At 33.2% G+C, this 19,668-nt stretch overlaps 1 protein-coding gene across 1 annotated transcript in view; it reads right to left on the bottom strand.

The window, feature by feature from the left end:
* LOC143920446 (high affinity cAMP-specific and IBMX-insensitive 3',5'-cyclic phosphodiesterase 8-like) overlaps positions 1–19,668 on the bottom strand; it is a 159,298-nt gene that overhangs the window by 6,662 nt on the left and 132,968 nt on the right. The window contains exons 10-14 of the mRNA XM_077443336.1: positions 12,699–12,756; positions 7,673–7,840; positions 3,274–3,476; positions 2,987–3,185; positions 1,836–2,012 (exon numbers count right to left, since the gene is read on the bottom strand). Of these exons, the coding sequence (XP_077299462.1) occupies positions 1,836–2,012; positions 2,987–3,185; positions 3,274–3,476; positions 7,673–7,840; positions 12,699–12,756 (805 nt within the window). The remainder of the gene's footprint in view (positions 1–1,835; positions 2,013–2,986; positions 3,186–3,273; positions 3,477–7,672; positions 7,841–12,698; positions 12,757–19,668) is intronic.

Raw genomic sequence — 19,668 nt, forward strand, 5'->3', positions numbered from 1 at the left:
AATAATTGTGTGATGTGATAAATACGAATTAATTTTAACCATGCATTAAAATATTTATATGTATAGCAATCGACAAATTTATCTAAGCTTTAATGTCATATATAAAAAATAACTAAATCTACATAAATCTATTCTTTTAAAAATGAAATGAATTGCCAAAAAGAGTAGATCTTGATTGACGGTTGCTACACATCTTATATACAGTTTCCTTCATACGTGTAATTTATATTGCATTGTATACATTATATTTTCTTCCATTTTTCATTGATTTAATATGAAAATTAAAGTTTAAAAAAATCAAACATATATATTAAGAAAATTTAAATGGACAAAATTATTTATCATATGAGAAAGAAAATTATTATGTAATATACATACATATACTAATGATGAAAATTCTTACAAATATTCATTTTATATCTACAATATGTACAAAATCAGTGGCGCAAACAGGATTTGTAAAAAAGGTGGTGCAGTAAAAATTTAAATATTTTAGTTCATACGAGTATTTATTTAGTAGATTTTTTCAAAATTAAATCATTCCTTGCAGGGATTAAATTTTTTCAGATAAACCTCTTCAGTCTTTTTGTTTTATGAAGACAAAATATTTTTTGTGGATTTTTTAAAATTTAATATGTAATGTATTACAAGATTGTGAATTTTAAAAATAATTATGTTTTACAAATGTTCAAATAAAAAATAAATATAATTAATTCTATTGGATGTAAAGCACTTCAGAGGAGAAAATTTAAAATTATTTTGGAAGAAGTTTAGACACATTACAAAGATTTTTGCTGGTTCACAATGAAGGAAGGTGTTTGAGCGAAGGATATGTTTTTGTTAGGTTTAGAGAGTTAATAGCTGATATAATAAGAACATTTTTAATTGTAAAAAAGGATAATACATATCTTCTAAACAAGGAATGGCTTTTAAACCAAGAAATATTGGATCAATTTAACTAGAAGATTACTGACTTTAATTATGAATGAAAATAATGTCCAAAGTATAGTGAAAAAAAAAATTTTTTTTTCCAATGGATGTGGAAAATTTAAAATTACAGTTGATTCAATTGCAAAATGACGACACGTTGACACAATTGAAATCTTCTTATATTGTATATGGAATGTATTGAATCCAAAAAAATACTGATTTTGATATAGATAAAATCGAAAATATTGAAATTATTTTGCCTTTTAAAATGAATATATTTAACATTTAAATAATAAAACTAAGCAACAACAAAAAAGTCGATCGTCATGATAATTTAGATAAAAAGTACATATGTAGCTCCCGACCTCAAAAAGGTTGGGTTACCCTTGGTGTACCACTTTGATTTGATATATCTTTGACATACTATTAAAACCGTGATTTTATATACAATTATTAAAGTGATTTTTGATATGTATTTCAAGTGATAAATGAATATATTTATAGGTACATTGCAATATGCACAGGATCTGAGAAGGTCAAGCAGAGGGGCAAATGTATCCCCGGTTGCACCACTGTACAAAATCAAATAAAATCACACACGTACAAGTCATCAACAGCACACTACACACTAAAAATAATAAAAAAAACCTCTCTCTCTCTCACACACACACACACACACGCACACAAAAAAGGCCTAATACATACACAACAGACGCGTAAAATATAATATAATACACAATTCAAAATAATATGTTGCCCTAAAAGCGCAAATATTTACAGCGTATGTATGTACATATGTATGCACTTTAATTAGCGGAGAACCTACATACATACATTAATGATGCGTAAGTATTTACATACAGTATGTATGTAGACAATATGCAAAGTACACGGTGGTAACTAACCGAGAGAAGAGCTCCTATCAGGTCGTTGGCGACCGGATCGTCGGATCTCAGACGGTAGTCTTCGCGCATATGAGGCGAATACAATTCAGTGGTTCTCAAAACGTCGACAGCCCGGTCTATGAGCGCCACCGTTTGAGGGGTTCCACCCTCTTGCGCCGACATCAGCAGCGATATAACCTGGAAAACGGATCGAAATCATCACGCTCCGAGATCACGGTACACATGTTGTTTCCCAAACTGTAATACGCGTACTCCTGGTATGTACGTATGTATTTACATACATATACTTGCAACCAGAGAAATGTAATATTAATAGAAGTGGGATGCTAAAATTATTTAGGATTGTCTGTGGACAATCGTCACTTGACAACAATATGACGCCTAAAGCCACTTCTATCAATATTACATTTCTCTGTAAGGGCCCCTCTATTCTTATTACATCTCTCTGCTTGCAACAATCAACAAATGTGAACTAGCAGAATTTGCGAAAAGAGAGGCTGACTCAATTGGAACAAGAATAAACATAGTTAAAATGGCGAACTCTAACAGATCATGCCAACAGCGTAATCGTATAGCCAGCAGAATGGCTCGGTGGTTGTATTTATGCTAACCACCGAAAGGTCACCGGGTTCAATCTCGTGAGCTGACCTCGATTAAAAAGAATTTATTCCGAGTATAATCTTTAATGCTGCTAGTCAGACTTAGATATTTGTGATTCCAAGTCGATCGTTTCCTACTAGAGTTTGTCAATTTATCTGATTTCATTGTAGAAACGGTTCCCAATTAAAATTGGCAAAAAACCATCCTACCCACTATGTTACCACTATTTGTATATACTTATATGTATAAGTTTAAATCCATAGATGTCTCGTATGATCATAGATTCAGCGATTTATTAAATAAAAAACCAAAATGCTGCAATGTTTGTGATTGACCAGGAATGTGCATTCGGGTTCACCCGTTATATATGTATGTAAAAATAAAATAAATCGAATACATTTTTTGATTCCGTTCAGGATTTGAGTCAAGATACACCGATTAAATTAAGTTAAGTTGAATTGGAGACCCGCCAGTATAATCTGTGTCTCTAAAGGGAATGATACGAGTTTGGGAAACGTTGCACTACAGCATCGCATGAGCACACTTCAAACCTTGGTGATCGGTGCTTCCAACGGTAGCCCTTGCAATTTGGCAAGACTTGCACGTCTCAAGCCGTCTGATCCTACGGAGCGGACATCCAGAGAACCACGTCGGACGGAGTGAAGAGAACCTCGAGCCACGTCCCAGGCAGCTCCAGGGTTTCCGATGGCAGGATTCGATTCAGATATGAACACGTAATGTGTAGTATTCCTATATATAGGCAAAAGCAAAAAATAAAACAAATGAAAAATAGATAGTTGGAAAATGGGCGATTTTCCCAGAAAGGAAATCTTTTTACCTGTTGTCGCAGGAGACCGGGGTCGCCTTGCAGGATAGAGTGATTAGATCTGAGGGGGCCCTCCGTCTCAGGGGCATAGCGCCCTCCCAGTCTCGACCTCGGGCTAGTTGAGACACCAGCTCGGCTCCAGGTTCCCCTAGGGTTTTGCCGCTGGCTTCTTCGCACCGCAAACCTAAGAGCCGCTCTCCAGCTCTGTTCACGTACTGAAATTGCACACCGTTTAGTATACATATGTACGTACATAATATATTTTCTTCAAATTAAAATGTAAGAAATAAATAAAATGTAAATTGTACGAAGAAGAAAAATGTGTGGATGTGGATTAAGCGGAGCTTAATCTTCCAGCTTGAAATTTGTGCCTACTTGGAATTGCTTAAAAAATATGAATAAAAAACCTTGAAAATATTTTCCCCAGCCGACAAAGCAATACGGAAATGTTTTTTTTTTTACTTTATAATTTTTTTTTATTATTCAAGTTCTTCTTTAGCAAATTATATTTTCGCTTTATTACGCACGGTTTTACGGTTTCAGCTTGTCGTTTTTCACCCCTTACTTTTTTTTTGTTGTTGAAATACTTAAGCTATTTTTTCGGTTGTTGTTCTTCGAAACAATTATTTTTCGCATCGAAGAAGATAAAATAAAATTTCCCTCAACGGTATCGCATTTTATTCTTTGTCGTTTCATATTTAAAAAAATAAAACACAGCTTTCGTTTCGCGAACAAATGCAAGATAAACAATTTTTAAACATTCTTTGGTCTTTTCATTAATATTAATCATCGGAAAACAGGTGCAAGAAGGTTGCAGAAACTTTTCCAATTATCAACTATAAAAACTATCGGAAGCTTGAAAGAAAGCGTCCCCACACATACATATGTATGTATGTACATATAAGAACCTCTGAAACGTACTTTTAATACCAATCAAATTTACTTTGATAATGTTTAGCATTAAAAAATACACATATATGAACATATGTGCAGTAACGGTCCTAGTCTACACGAAGTTCTTAAAAAAAATTAAAATATTAATTGTTCTTAATTCGGAAAATTCTAGTAATCTGTTCATGGAAAAATATGAAGAAAATATCTTGCTATCATACTTCAAGTACACGGTATATTTATAAGTAGCTTAATTTAAAGCATTTTATATTGATTTTTTGATAATGATCCCAAAATATGAAATCTTTTCGATACTTCAAATGCCGATTACACCCACCACCCACCGCTCACAAATTAGCTTCGAAATGAAGTACTAGAGTTAAAGTTTTGATATTTGAAATAATTTTAAATACAAGTTAAAAACAAACGCCTTTAATTCACATTTGAAAGAAAAAAATACGAATACTGGGTCAATGGCGGAGATAACGTAAGGGACGGATACTTATTAGGACAATGGCAAATAACAATACTCGTTCCAACACTACCGAATGCAAGAGAGCAAAAAAAGGTTCTCTACGAAGTTAACAAAAGCCCCAACGGCCCAAAATCAGATTGCCCTACTCACCCTCCGCTGTCTAGAGATAAGTACAATTACCTAATTTTAAAACAATTTTGTAAGAAATGGTATCAACTTTGATATATTACATACATATATATGTAGTAACAAATAATCAATCATATGCTGACCACACAATTAAACACCGTATTACTACGCAACAACAAATCCTATATTGAAAATAAATTCAAATACAAACAACGTATGTACACACGTAAACGTCAAATCTCACAAAGGACTACTATTCAGGCTTATTAGTGGGTGTGGTGGTGACTCTCAGGGAGAAAGGACCAAGGGGAGGGAGTCAACCGGAAGTCGACCACAGCGGGAAATTGACGTGGCCGTTAGGACGACCGCAACGACCATAACCAACGGTCGTGGAAAATCGTACGCAACGTATTTACCGAGCGAATACATACATACATACATGCATGTACATATACATAGGTACATAAATACAATACAAACCTACTCTAAAAGACCGTACAAAAACGATGTAATTACTGGTTAAAGTAAAGTGAATTGATCGCACAATGATTACGCGCTATTAGGCGAGTTCGAACAGAACAGATAACGAAGTACGAGTGCATTTACATATTTATACGGGCGAAGCTATATGTATGTATGTACGTAATGCCGGAGTAATTTTAGCGCGAAATCGTCGCATTTGAATACTAAATTGATTTTCAGGACAATCGAGCGATTTCAGGAAAGTGCAACGGAAACCATAAAACACACCCACGTAAGAGTAACGTGGACCTCACGAAGCGTAATATTACGGCTCACGATCAATGTATAATTTACTAGGAGTTTGCCTCACTATGCGGACAGGTCAGACCTAATTCGATTTTGCATCTCGTAACGTCGTTAGAATTTGCCCTGCGTTGAAATCGAATAAATTCCTTCAATTTTATGTGGAATTAGAGTAACTGCTAAAAGAATATACATAACATTGCATTATTAACTTAATGCCTCTAATATTAACCACTCAAAACTTCAAGGAATCCAAAATAGATCACCAAAAATCCATTTATACAAACCTGAAAAGATTACAGTCCCAAAATAATATTTCGTTAGTTTTAGATATTACTTACTAACTTACCACGAGTTTCTATGAAATAATCGCTAATAAACTTGTAAAGAATCTCAGTGATTATAACAGGATATCAATAGGTTTCAAGTATAGACTCAAATCACTAAAACAATATTTGCTCAAGATCGTCGACAGTAAAAATTATATATAAAATGTATTGTAAATAGGTTTTTGGGGTTTTTTCCTATTATGCCTCAAATGTCAATAATAAACAAAATAATTTTAGAATACTTGGGAAAGACGGCAAAGCCGATAGACCCGAAAGGTTGGATAATCATACAGTAGTACAGAAATACAAATATCAAATAAGATAATGAAAAAAAAATAAAATAAAAAAAAAAAATAAATAAAAAAAAAAAATATATATATATATATAAAAAAAAATTTAAATTAAAATCGAAAACAAAGAAAACTGAAAAGAAAATATTAAAAATTCAAAATAAAATAAACAAGAGAAAATATAAAATATCTATAAACTTATTTTAAACAGGGAAGAACTACAAAAACCTATTTATTATATTTTAAGGAAATCATCAACTAATTAAATCAACTAATTACTAGAAGTTACTAATTCATTGGATAGTCTATTCTAAACTGTAACCACTCTACTTAAAAAGAAGGATTCTCTAATTACTTTGTAAAAAATATATTTTTGGGAACTGAAAGTATGACCTCTCTGATGATTGCTATTGTTACGTAAGGAGGTTTACAATAGGACAGTTCTAATGGTTATTGATAATTTTATGGGCTAAATTAGATACTTCTTGTCTACAAAGTGTAAAGATTCATTATTTTCTATTTTATATCATATATAAGTGATTTAAATTCGGAAGGCATTTTTGTAATTCTTCATCGAACCCTTTCTAAACATACGTCCTTTCAAAAATAATAGTTCCAAATGGAATAAGAAAATTCAAGTTTTGGTCTAATATATGTATGTTTTATAAATTTTGGCCAAGAGTTTGGCATTGAGACAGTTAAACACACGTTTAATATATAGAAAAAAATAACAATTTTTAATGATATAATAATATGAGTTGACCAATTTATATCACACAAGTGGTAATAACTTCAAGATCAGACTGAGCCTTAACTGGAGTAACTTAATTAGAATCTAAATTAATAATATAAAAAAGCTTGTAAAATACTAACAAGATTATGTTCACTGTATCGTAGCTATTAAAATATACTATAACTAAAAATGTATGAATAGATTTTAAAAATCAAATCAAATTTCATGTATTATATATAATTTTCCCGGGAAACTAAGCGAATCGACCTACATTCATATGTACATACACTGGCATAATCAGTTGAAAATTTCCACGTAACGAAACGTTTAATTGAATTTACGACCAATACAGTTGAATCAAATTGAAATATTGAATTTAAAGTCTATTATTAAATAAATCGACAGCAGAATGTATCCATCATTTCGCAGATCATTACTGTTGAACCGTCGACGGGGTTTCGTTCCAATTTTTTCCCGTAGAAAATAAAGTAAATGGGTTAGGAGCGGAGACGAGTGGGGTGAACTTCAATCTCCCCCAACTGGGTGAGGAGGTGTGGTTAATCCCCCTTTCACCACCCATTGAAGGCTTCGAGGATGAGGTCATGACGCAAGCGGCGAGGTTGAGAATACTTTCATAAAAGAATAACGATAAAGAATTATGTCCGAAGTGTTTAGCCATTTGCCGTATTCGCGGCGAGGCCGTAAAACTCGCAGTTAAAGTGTGTCTATTGTCTCGTTTGGGCGTGTATTTTCATACACACATATGCGAGTCGAGTTCGTGTCAATGGCGAGGACTTACTTGTATTCTGAAATTGTCGTCGGTGATGTGCACAACGTCCTTGCATTTCTGCACGGCTGCAAGGATCACTTTGGTGACTCCTGACTGAGCCAGTGGTCGTCCCAGGCCGCGCCACAGTTGCGTCAGCTCGCGACCCCATAAATTTGCACTGGTGCTCTCTACGACTACCTGAAAATTACCAATAAAACATGCGATATTAGAAAAACTTAAATGGCCACTCGGGAGAAATTAAACGTAAAATCCGCAGGTGGTGTCGGAACTATGTAGACGACGTTGAAGTAATTAAAGATCTATATACTTGTACATATGTAATGCTTGAAGTATTGCATTTAACTTTTGAACATACAAAGGACTGAAATCGATACTTTTTAGTCGTAGATTACTGACAGCAGTATAAATACAATAATTGATGGGCACGCTAGGTTCTACCACTTCATGGCCGTACGCCCACCGGTGGGCGCTTGGGCTAGGTTCGAAACGCTACACGCCCACACTTACAGTCGCTACACTTTAAATTAAGCTGAAATTAATTTCGGTTTATTTACAACGATATATATTATTTTTAATGCTAATGAAGTTGAAAAAATATTTTTGATAGAGGTGTGCGGCGATGAAGTGGCTAATCACATACATACATAGGGTAGGTTTCTTCTCATATACATGAAGGGAGGCAAGAGGCAATAATTACTAGTTTAATAGTTTACATATGTAAGTTTAAGTTACGATATACTGTTTTGTTTGACAGCCAGGTGCTAGAATTACGCAAAGGTTTAATCTTAGTATTCTCAGGTTGAACGAAATACGCTTAGTATAACAACGAGAAGAGATAAAGAGCGTCATTGAGAAGTTAGAAGATGAAGGTAAATGTATATATTAGATGTGGATTTTTCCAACAGACGAGTCTTTCGCAGAATCTCAGGTCAAGATATAATATTTGTAGTAAGTAGAGATGTGACGAAAGACAAATACTTCGATTTAATTTCTTAGAATCTTTTGTTGAACAAACAATTCTATTATCAAATATGATATAAATACATAATGTGGACAAGATACGTCGTCAAAACAACGTAAAGCTCTTTGCAAAAAAAGTACTGGTATTATAATGTCCTGGTACTGGTATTGTACTGGTATTAAGCATATTCTACAATCAGTTGTATTGTGTTGTGGACAAAAATTCTCCATTTGGCAGACAAGTTGATAGTCTCTGAGAAACAAACTGCTAGAGACTTTTTTTGCAAATAAGTTTCTATATGTGACCGAAGTAGAACGAGTGAATAAATGGAAATTGAAAATGTTGAAGTACATATGTGGCTAAAAGATTAAAGTAGAAATACTAGAATGGTACTGAATATACGTAGAAGTACCGGTTAGGAATCCCAATCGAATATTCGAATATTCGAGTATTCGAATGATTCGTCTGATTTTTCAGCCATTCGTTATTCGAATATTTCATCAACTATTCGAATATTATTCGTGTATATATTTTTTAATAAACTAAATACACAAAATCAACACGAAAAGAATGATGACGAAGAAGCCGACGATTATGAAGAAAATGAAATATATAGTGAAGATAATTGTGATACAAATGAAGATAATGGAGAAGATTTTTATTCATTAAATACGGAAATGTCGAAATGAAAAAAATCACTTTTCGATCGATAATAATCTCTACGAAATTTTAGAAAACATCAGAAAAATAATACGAATATTTGAGAAGTCACCGGTGAAATATACATTTTTACAAGAAATCATAATGAAAAAAGAAAATAAAAAATTGAAATTATTATTGGCTGTAAAAACGAGTAGGAATTCAATGGCAAATATGATAATACGATTCATTCAAATTTTTAACCTTTTTTACCAAACCTTTTTTTAATTTTCGAATATTCGAATAGCTCTTGATTTACTATTCGATATTCGAATAGTTGAAGTCGACGAATATTTGGGATCTCTAGTACCGGTATATGCAAAGTAAGCTAGCAGGTGTGTTAGAATAACTAAATAAAAGCTTTTAAAAATGCGAGCCATCATATGTACATACATATATGTATACATATGTATGTATGTACATATATAGTTCAGAGAAGAAAGAATGGTGGCGTGAAGTTTAAAATGTTAATTATATGAATAAAAGATTTATTCTTGGTCAAAAATATATATTTTTACTACAAAACCGATGATGACTTTCACATACATAATTCTAATTGAAGTTTGTGGTTTAAATTATGATTAAACATTCGTACAAATTTCGCTGTGTAAACTATTGCATTAAAGTTATAATATTTTCACTTATTTTATAACGAATTTACCATTCGCCATAGTTTCCATGGAATGGAAACCACCCTCCAACCAAATAGAGTTGTGGACACTTCAACAGTAACGAAATCTTATATCACATTAGAAGTCATTGACCGTATAAAAAGCGGTTCGGTTAAAACACTTCGAGAGCGTGCGATTCGGAAAAGGCAAAGTGCCTCAGTTGGAAAAGTTTCGCATGTCGTTCTGTGCGGAAAGCGACTTGAAGTAGCTCAAAGCAAATAAAACCAACTTAAATTGCACATATCTACATATTGTACGTGAACATTCATGTACTTACCATACATTGTATATATACATATCTAAGTACTGCAATTCGTTTGATACGACTTTCGACTAAATTCGTCCGGGAAATAGGTGGCGTAAAATTGACATAACCCAAGTTTTACGTACAAATGAGACCTACTTCGTCAAACTCGCCGCGTAATAATGATTAAATTGTAATTACTAACCTAAATTTTACCGATAGAATCATGGGGTTATGAAATTATGATAGTTTCACGAACAAACTACTTTTTACTAAAATATTATTTTACTTTCGTATGTAAATATAAAAAAAACTCAAAGAAGTATGGAACGTTGTATGTTTTGTCATAATGAGGGAAGACAAGAAACGGAATACGTTGGTGAGAAGTATGATAAGGGTTGGGGATATAGTGGATAGAGTGAAGAGATTGAAATGGCAATGGGCGGGACATGTGGCTAGATGAATGGACGAAAGGTGGACAAAGGAAGTGCTAGAATGGTACCCGAGAGAATGCAAAAGGATAAAAGGAAGACGCAGGGAAGATGGGTAGACGAAATTAGGAAAATGTGTGGGGTGAGATGGATGAGAGTTGCGCAAAATAGAGACGAGTGGATGCGTGTTGGGGAGGCTTTCATCCAGCAGTGGATGGTGAATGGCTGTAAATGATGATGATGATATAAAAAAAAGTTTTACCAATATCGCATTTGTCATTAAATAAATTTTGTTGATTAGAGTTCAAATGAACAACATACTTAAGTGGTTAGCGTTAATGCTATAAACCGAGGGGTCTTGGGTTCAATCCCTGACCCAGTGTTACTGGCCAAACCATGAATATATGTGACTCCAAGTCGATTGTTTCCTATCATAGTTTGCCAATTTATTTGATTTCATTGATGAAACGGCAAACGGTTCCAAACTAATTGCCTACCTATCCCCATTTGTCACCTTTATTTGAATATAATCTCAAATTGATGACAATAATGCTATAAATTTATATAAAGTACATATGTACCATAGTCATAGGTATCGCTTTGGGGCAAAGCCCGTAATGACACCATGGTAAATATAATTTTTCATAAAAAAAAAAAAAACAGAATATAACTACAATTATATAAAATGATATACTCCTCCGGACTAAAGCGCGGAAAATTTAGTACATATACATTTTAAGTGCGTTTGCTATATATACAGTTTATATATTTTCCGATAAAGACAATTATGAAGGCAATCTTGGTACAAGGACCCTCGGATTAACTTTTTATTGTTGTTGGAATCGACGGATCTCTTCTAGTACGCCCAACTCGACCACTTAACGAATTGAGGAAAAACTTGTGGCGTATCGAGAAGGGAAAGTGAGTTCTAAATTTCTCCAAAGTACAACGAAAGTCCTTAATTTTTATAGGGTGTACGTGTTTTGAGCTCTATATTGATTTTGATTGAATTTTCATTCTAGAAAACATTATATATGTATATGTACTATATACTATGTAAATATAAGACGAGAAACAAACAAACCCGTCAAATTTTAATAATGAACATTTCAATCATATTTTCAACATCGCATCATGGAGAAATTCGAAATTCAATACAACTCAAATAAAGCAAAGCTGTATAATTTTAAAATTGGGAAATTTTTGACATTTGACCTTGATACGAGGGGATTACTATGGCAACAATAAATAATTGAAATTTCATCACGAACCGCCCATGATTAAATACGTGATTGCCGCGATGAACTTTCAGACATTCCCCTTACCAAAACCATTGCGGATTTGATTTTCAATAAACATATTTTATATACTACAAAATCCGTACACAACTGATTTAAAATACATATAGTAATTCGACGTAAGCCGCTTTGTATGCATTGTGGTTATTGCGTTGATGCATTTGCATGCGCGGATTCAATTTGAAATATACGCTAAAGGGAAAATTTTATAAGCTCTTTCCATCCATATATTTACATATATGGATGGAAAGAGCTTATATAACTCTTTTAATAAAAATACATCTATCGCGATAGTGGAACCACGATGTGGTATTCTGAAATTGAGTGCACTTAGGCTTTCATATGTTACAATACCGGATGGTTAGAATTTCATTTTGATATACAATGTATGCGATTTATATTGAAAATACGAGCTACCATCTCGATGGTTTTCAATCGATACGTATGTATGTATGTATATACATTTATTACCATTTATGAACATATATACATGTATGCAAATAAACACCAATTAATTACCTACATCCCTACTTTCTCTCTAACTCAATAAACAACAAAGATGTAAAGAAATAAATCTGGCGTCGCACGAGTACATGTACAATAATAAGTAATCCGAAGGAAATGCATTTTTAAACAATTAAATAGTAATTTTAAGTTGAAAAACTTATAATCATCGAATTATATAGTAGCCAATTAAATTAAAAGCTTTAAATGAAAATTTGAATACTTACCCTATTGAAACCAGCGTCCAAAAACGGAACGATGGAAAAGTCTTCTTTTACGTAATGACTGAAACAAGATAAATGTCACATTCATTATACATTTTCAACATAAACAATAATTTGCGCATATATTTTATTTAAAAAATAAATTTCATTATACTTAAAATACAACATGTTTGTAGGATAAATAATGAAAAGTTATATATTCATGCTTTCAAATCTCATAAAAAACGTATAACAGGCGGAATAAAAAAAAAAAAAACATACATATAGTAGACTGTACAACACATCAAAAGAAAAAATTCGTTGAGATATTTTGTTTGGAAAATTAAATAATTCCTCCCACACACACCTGTCTAAAGAGAGAAATTTTCCCAATAATACTAACGAAAGACACCGACGGGACGCACAGAAGACCGTATTTTTCGCGGTGCGAATTTAAACGACGACGACTTTTTTCCCCCACCGCGAATATTCCAGACGTGAAAATTTTCCGCGACCTCGCATAATACAATATGTGAAAATTTCTCGGTTTTCTCAGCCGCTCCATAATAGGTCCACGATTATAGCGAGCGGTTCGCCAAGTATGCAGGACACAGAAGAAGCAGGAAGACCGAAAGAGGAAAGACGGAGGGGTGGGGAGTATTTCCAGGTGAGAGATTACGATCCGTACCTGATGGAATCCGGAAATTCCCAACAATATTGGAATCGAACATCGAAGCTAAATTCTACATATCGACACGACCTATTCGAATACTTCGCTCAAAAATCAACGGTAAAACGAAGCGGGGAAATATCTACATAAAAAAATGTATCATTCGAATACGTAATACATTGTACATACATACACACGGTTATGAACAGCTGCACATACTGGATATATAATGTATGTATGTATAGGTATATAAAGCTCTCTAGGAGAATATCTAATCAAACTCCCTTATTGAAAGCTACGTCGAAGCTCTAGCACTACCATAAATGCCAATTACTACTGAAGAGAAATTTCCCTCAGCAGACTACATAGACAGCTGAGAGCTTTAAAGCAAAGGCGGTTAAACTTAATTTAATATTATTATTAAAAACCGAAAATTGCGGATCAGTATTTAAATGGTAGATATGTTAAATATTAGCACTAAGTATTTAATATGCATATTTCAAACTTGCATATTATCAATTAGATAATTTTATAGATAAAAATCAAATACATGGAGACGAAGCTTAAGAAATACATGCATGTATGATTCATTGATACGAAATTGTCAAGTCAAAAAGTTTCCACTCAGATTGATCACACATTAAGGATTTTTTAAGGCAACATCACCAAACAAGAATATAATTCAATTGAATCGGTTTCTTTTCAATAATTCCGATTGCGATTTTTAAATATAAATTTTAGGTAGATTCAAGAACAGCGATCACCAGCATAAAGGTTCATTTATGCCAGCACAGTACAGACCGGCAACCGCATTTAATAGTAGTACGAATAAATTATTTAGTACATTCTATATGGACACAGTCATATGTTCCGTAATGTGTATGTGGCGTATGTATTTTGTCTTCTGTTTAGTGCACTCGTCGCTTTGGAGCAATCTGTTAGGCGAGTGTGCATGATTAATCGATAAAAAATAAAATAAAATATAAGTTCAGCTATGACGTAATCAATCAAATAGCTAAGTACGTTCTGGTTTTTTATGTATAGTATGAATAGAAGTAGTCATTTCCACGCGGTGTTGTGCCGAGCTGTTGACGCACAGTGCTGGATAATATAATCGTACCTATCGTATTAATTTGTATGACATGGTTTGACAAGTTTGACATGACAAGTTTTTATTCACAACATTCTATTCATATTTGGTTTAGCCAATTATGATTATTTACAGTAGGTTGTAATATATATATATATATATATATCATATATATAACGACGGTAATCTGTGTGTGTGTGTGTGGGTGTGTGTGTGTGTGGGTGTGTGTGTGTGTCCTAACTCTCGCCGAACATAATGAACGAATCGATAAAAATCGATTAATTCATTTTTCGACGAGACGACTTTGTCGCGACTCGAACCGATCACCCCAAATAGCCTGAATATGGGTCTAAATGAGCTAATCGTCTCGGACATCGTGCCAAATCCAATTTTTCATTTCGCCTTTTTTTTTTAAACATTAATTGAAATATTCCTTCTCGCCATATAAAAATACGTAATTTTAATAATTTCATTTATCGAAGTTTTGAACCATTTTTTTTTCTTTTCATATAAAACAATTAAATATATATTTTTAATTGAAATTATTGAAATTGAAATTGAAATTAATTTATATTTTAGCGATATTTGAAAAAATAAAATCAATTCCAGGACGCCGACTCGAACCTACCCCCATCGCGCCCAGATCAATATAAACTGACCAGTACACCATGATACGGATATAAAGGCTGCTCTAAATAACGTTAATATTCAATAATCGTACAGAACGTATGGACAACCAATCAAAACGGAGTCATATCTTCGGTAGTTGTCGGAAGAAGTCGGAAGTAGTCGGATGTCATGGATCGAGTGAATCGATTTCGATTTGCAGTATCGCTCGGGGCGATAGCTAATAATAATAGAAAAAAATAGGAAGTCTTTAAATAAATAATTGAAAACTCTCCATGGGAGTCTGCGTATTTTTAAGAATCGAAAATTATTACAAATAAAGAATTGAAAACTATCTATGAGAGTCTACGAAAATAACGGTTCCGGTTCCGGATTTTTTTTTTAGTTTTATAAGAGTATATAATAATTTTATACCCATGCGATGATGTTTCATCGGGCTATTCACTAGTATATATATATATATATATATATATATATATATATATATATATATATATATATATATATATATATATATATATATATATATATATATTGTATTATGTAGATCAAATAATCCAATAATTATTTTGGTGACATTTTTCATAACACTATAATAAGGTATCTAATAATAAATACGTACGTTTTAAATTGCTATTGTTGCCGATTGCAATAATATGAAAATATTGAGCTTGATTTTTTTTAAATATGAACTAGAAATATTCAATTGCAGTACATATGTACAAACATACTGAAAAAAACTAATATGACGTCACAGAATAAAATATCAACTTTTTAAATATTAACAAAGTCTTTATATTTTATACCGCACATATATGTAGTTGGAATTCTGCTATGGAAATATTTTCAGACTCATGCAATGCTACAAGTCAAACGAAAATACCAAATAACGTACACACGATATTAAAGTTACAAATATTGTCTGTGTGCTGTGTAATATGAAATATTTATAATATACGAGAAATTCTTTGTAAAGCGAAATACAACATTGCGGTGTATTCCATTCCCTATATAAATTACAACGCTGCAAAAGTGCAGGTCAAGGGTTTTTCCCCTCCCGCAGTGACGTCACATCCGGGTGACCGAAAGCTCGGAAAAGTGTCTCGCGCGGAACTCGATTAATCAAAATTATATTGCATTTTTGTCTAGCATAATCGAATCAAATCAGGAAGAAATCAAGTTCGCGCACAACGATGAGATCGTAGAGATGAGAGTCGCGAAAAGAGGAGGAAAAGCTTCAGTCGAGCTTAATTAAAACTCGCCCGAAGGCAGCGCAGCATTTTCTCTATACATTTTCTATGTAGAAAACGTTGAAACAGGGTTAGAAAAGACTGTCGAAGATTCATCGTGGGATGAATTGAAGAGTTAATGACGCATAATCAGCATTCTGCGAGTGCTAATCTAATACTAAAAAAGCGTACGTAGCTATTTGATTGATTAAGATATTGTTTTAACACAGCTGGAATGATTATAAAATCGAGACTTCCTGTTAAAGTTTGCCAACTTAAGGTCGGTTGATATAATCTAGCACTGCACGGCAACAGCTTGGCACAACAGTGCACGGAAAAGACTACACAGTTCATACAATACAGCACATTCATGCTTGTTTTGGATAAGTGCAAGGAAAAATCAGCTTGCATATACATATTTAAAGAGCGCGACGATATCGCGCAATATTGCTTGCACCGTATCGACGAATCAAAATTGTCACAATATGACGTTTCTGAAAGTATTCGCATGGCACCACATTCATTAGCACGGGTGCACTCGCCACGATGACGTCACGTTATGCGTGAATATTTCTACAATAGACAAAGAAAACCGGTTCTGCTCGATATGTTTCGGTGAGATGTACTGCTGTATAATACGAATAGATCGTTTCAGTTACTGTTCGGATACGTCACATATGTATACATTACGGAACATATGATATTAGTTTGCATATACATGTAGTGTATTAAATAATTCGTACTGCTGTTTACGAGCAGCTTACGGCTACAGTTTTGCTGGTATAAATGAACCTTTAATAGTTAAAACATATAAAGTAGACAGTTCGCCATCAAAAACCATTTCATTATTTCAGCTCTAGAAGGCAAAAGGAAAACTATCGGAGATAAAAAGCTTTCCCAAGAAAACCACTACGTGGAAAATAGTAAAAATATGGAGAAGTACGCTAAAAAGCACTTCGTTAAATTTAAATAAACAAACATACAAATTTGCGACAGTGTTCTTATGCGTTGTAATGGAATATTTCGTTTACGCGGTAATAGACGATGATGATAAATCATTCGAGCGTTCAACGCCGAACCGCGAAAACTCATAAATCTCTATATAAAATCCCGCTGCGGCCACTTTCCCGCCCGTTTTCTTTTCTATGTAGTCTAGAGAATAAAACTGTTGTACAACACATACATACATTCGTACATGCATACATTTATATATATGTAAGTATATACATACATACACACTATCGATCGGTACCATCAGCAAACAAGACAAAAGCCCTACAATAATAATACTAATATGTGGGCAGGGGGTGTTTTATAGCCTCGCTGCGGTCGGTGAGGCTATTACGAACAGTATGTAGCGTGAATCATTCTCTCAAATAAATCACTATTCTTGCAAAACGTTATTCGGGAACGTATCGCAAGATCGTGTGAAACACCTTTCAATTTATTGAATGTGGTTTGATCGACTTTCACAATCGTTCAAATCGATATTTTATTATTATTACCGTCTGAAAGATAGTTATTGAATTTCTCCGAGGAATTGTTTTGACAGTGTGTAATTAAGTCAATATACAGCCGTGGACAAATGTATTTATTTATTTATTTAATAGCAAATTGCTAATTTATAACAAAATAAAAAACTAGAATTAACAACTATAACAAAATACATCGAACATTGCATCCTAATTTATATAATTACTTCTTCAAAAGGGCACCAATGTTATTAGCACTTCTAATATTTTCAGGAAGGGCATTATAGATTTGAACGAATCTGTGGCAAACACCTCCTGCAGTTCTTGCTTTCTTAACTCTACCTATAATTAACTTATTCCTATTTCTAGTTTTATGATTGTGAATATCTCTATTCCTAACAATGTAATTATTAAAATATGGAGAAAAATGATATCAAGCTTATATACAAATTTTAATGTGCTTAATTTAAAACTATTTCTAATAATACACTCGGGTAATGGAAATGGGGTATATGTATACAGTAAAGAAAATACTCAGCCACTACCTGCATTGCATCTTGCTAGGAATTTCATCTATTGTTTAATCAGAATTTCTCATCCTTGGTTTTCTAATTATTAAAAAAAAATGAAATTGTACGTAAATCAGAATTTCGTGAGTAGTGGTTAATCGCGTTGTTTTTGTCATTTTCGTATTTCTTTTAAATTGAAAAATGACAAAAAACAGGAATCAAATTTGGGAAATAGGGCTCAGATTATTTTGGTATACATATTTTCAAGGGTCGGGTTAGATGAAAAATTCCAAACAACTTAAATTATCACGACGTGCGGTCAAAACGACATTAAAAGGATGCAGTGAGATTGGTTCTATAAAAAATCGATCAAAAACGGGAAAATAAAGAAGAGAACACTACGTCATGGTCTACTTTTAACGAGCATGTTTTACAAAATCCCAAAAACTGACTTTATGTATAAAATATGTACTAGCGGTGTATGCAAATTTCCGTATAAGATTTTAATTCAAATATTGAGCCTTTTATTAAAACGTACCCGAAAAAAGGGCGTGAAAATTGCTTTATTATATAAATATACGTGACCGGTTTATTTTACGGTCCATTTTATCCTTAGATGTCACACAGAAGGAATCTTCTCACGTAGTTGACGTCAAGACTATCCTCTGTCCATTATTTACACTAGGGAATTCGACTGCGTCCAAACTACTTTCGCTACAAAAACATTTATCAAAATAAAAACAGAGAAAGCAGAGAAAAAATTCAAACGATTCCATTACAATTTATGTATATGTATTCTATGTACATATATATATAAATGTATGATGAGAATGGAAATACAGAAGATGCGGACTCTTTTCATGCGGTTAGCCGCACCAAAATGGAAATGTTGTAGCTGCGTGACGTCGGATTTGTGAAAGGGAATATTATAATATACGAGTAGGTCCAGTTTGGGTATACAAATGAGCAAAACAGGCGGACGAGGTAAGGGATGAGATGAAGGGTGCAAGTGAATAATGGAAACCTTACCGGTACACGCCGCTATTGAGCGAAAATCCGTTCGCGGGTAAGTCTCATCAAAATATATGTATTATTTATATTTTTTCGGCATATTACGATACGCTCTAATATTCAAGCAATGAACAAAAAATGGACGATTTTATTTTTCTGTTTATGTACATACATTCATATATATGTAGCTCGGTGCTTTTGTTAAACCCAACTACCGAGAGGCTCCCGGGTTCAAGCCCTGGGTCAAACTCGATTGAAAAAAAAAAAAATTCAGAAGTATTTCTGTAGTACTGTTACATACATACACTACGTACGCACTCACACATACCGGCTATGAGACTATTTTTGATATAAATTGAGCGTAAAAGTTCTAATTCTAATTACTT

The sequence above is a fragment of the Arctopsyche grandis genome, chromosome 12, assembly GCF_051622035.1.
Source record: "Arctopsyche grandis isolate Sample6627 chromosome 12, ASM5162203v2, whole genome shotgun sequence".
NCBI lineage: Eukaryota > Metazoa > Arthropoda > Insecta > Trichoptera > Hydropsychidae > Arctopsyche > Arctopsyche grandis.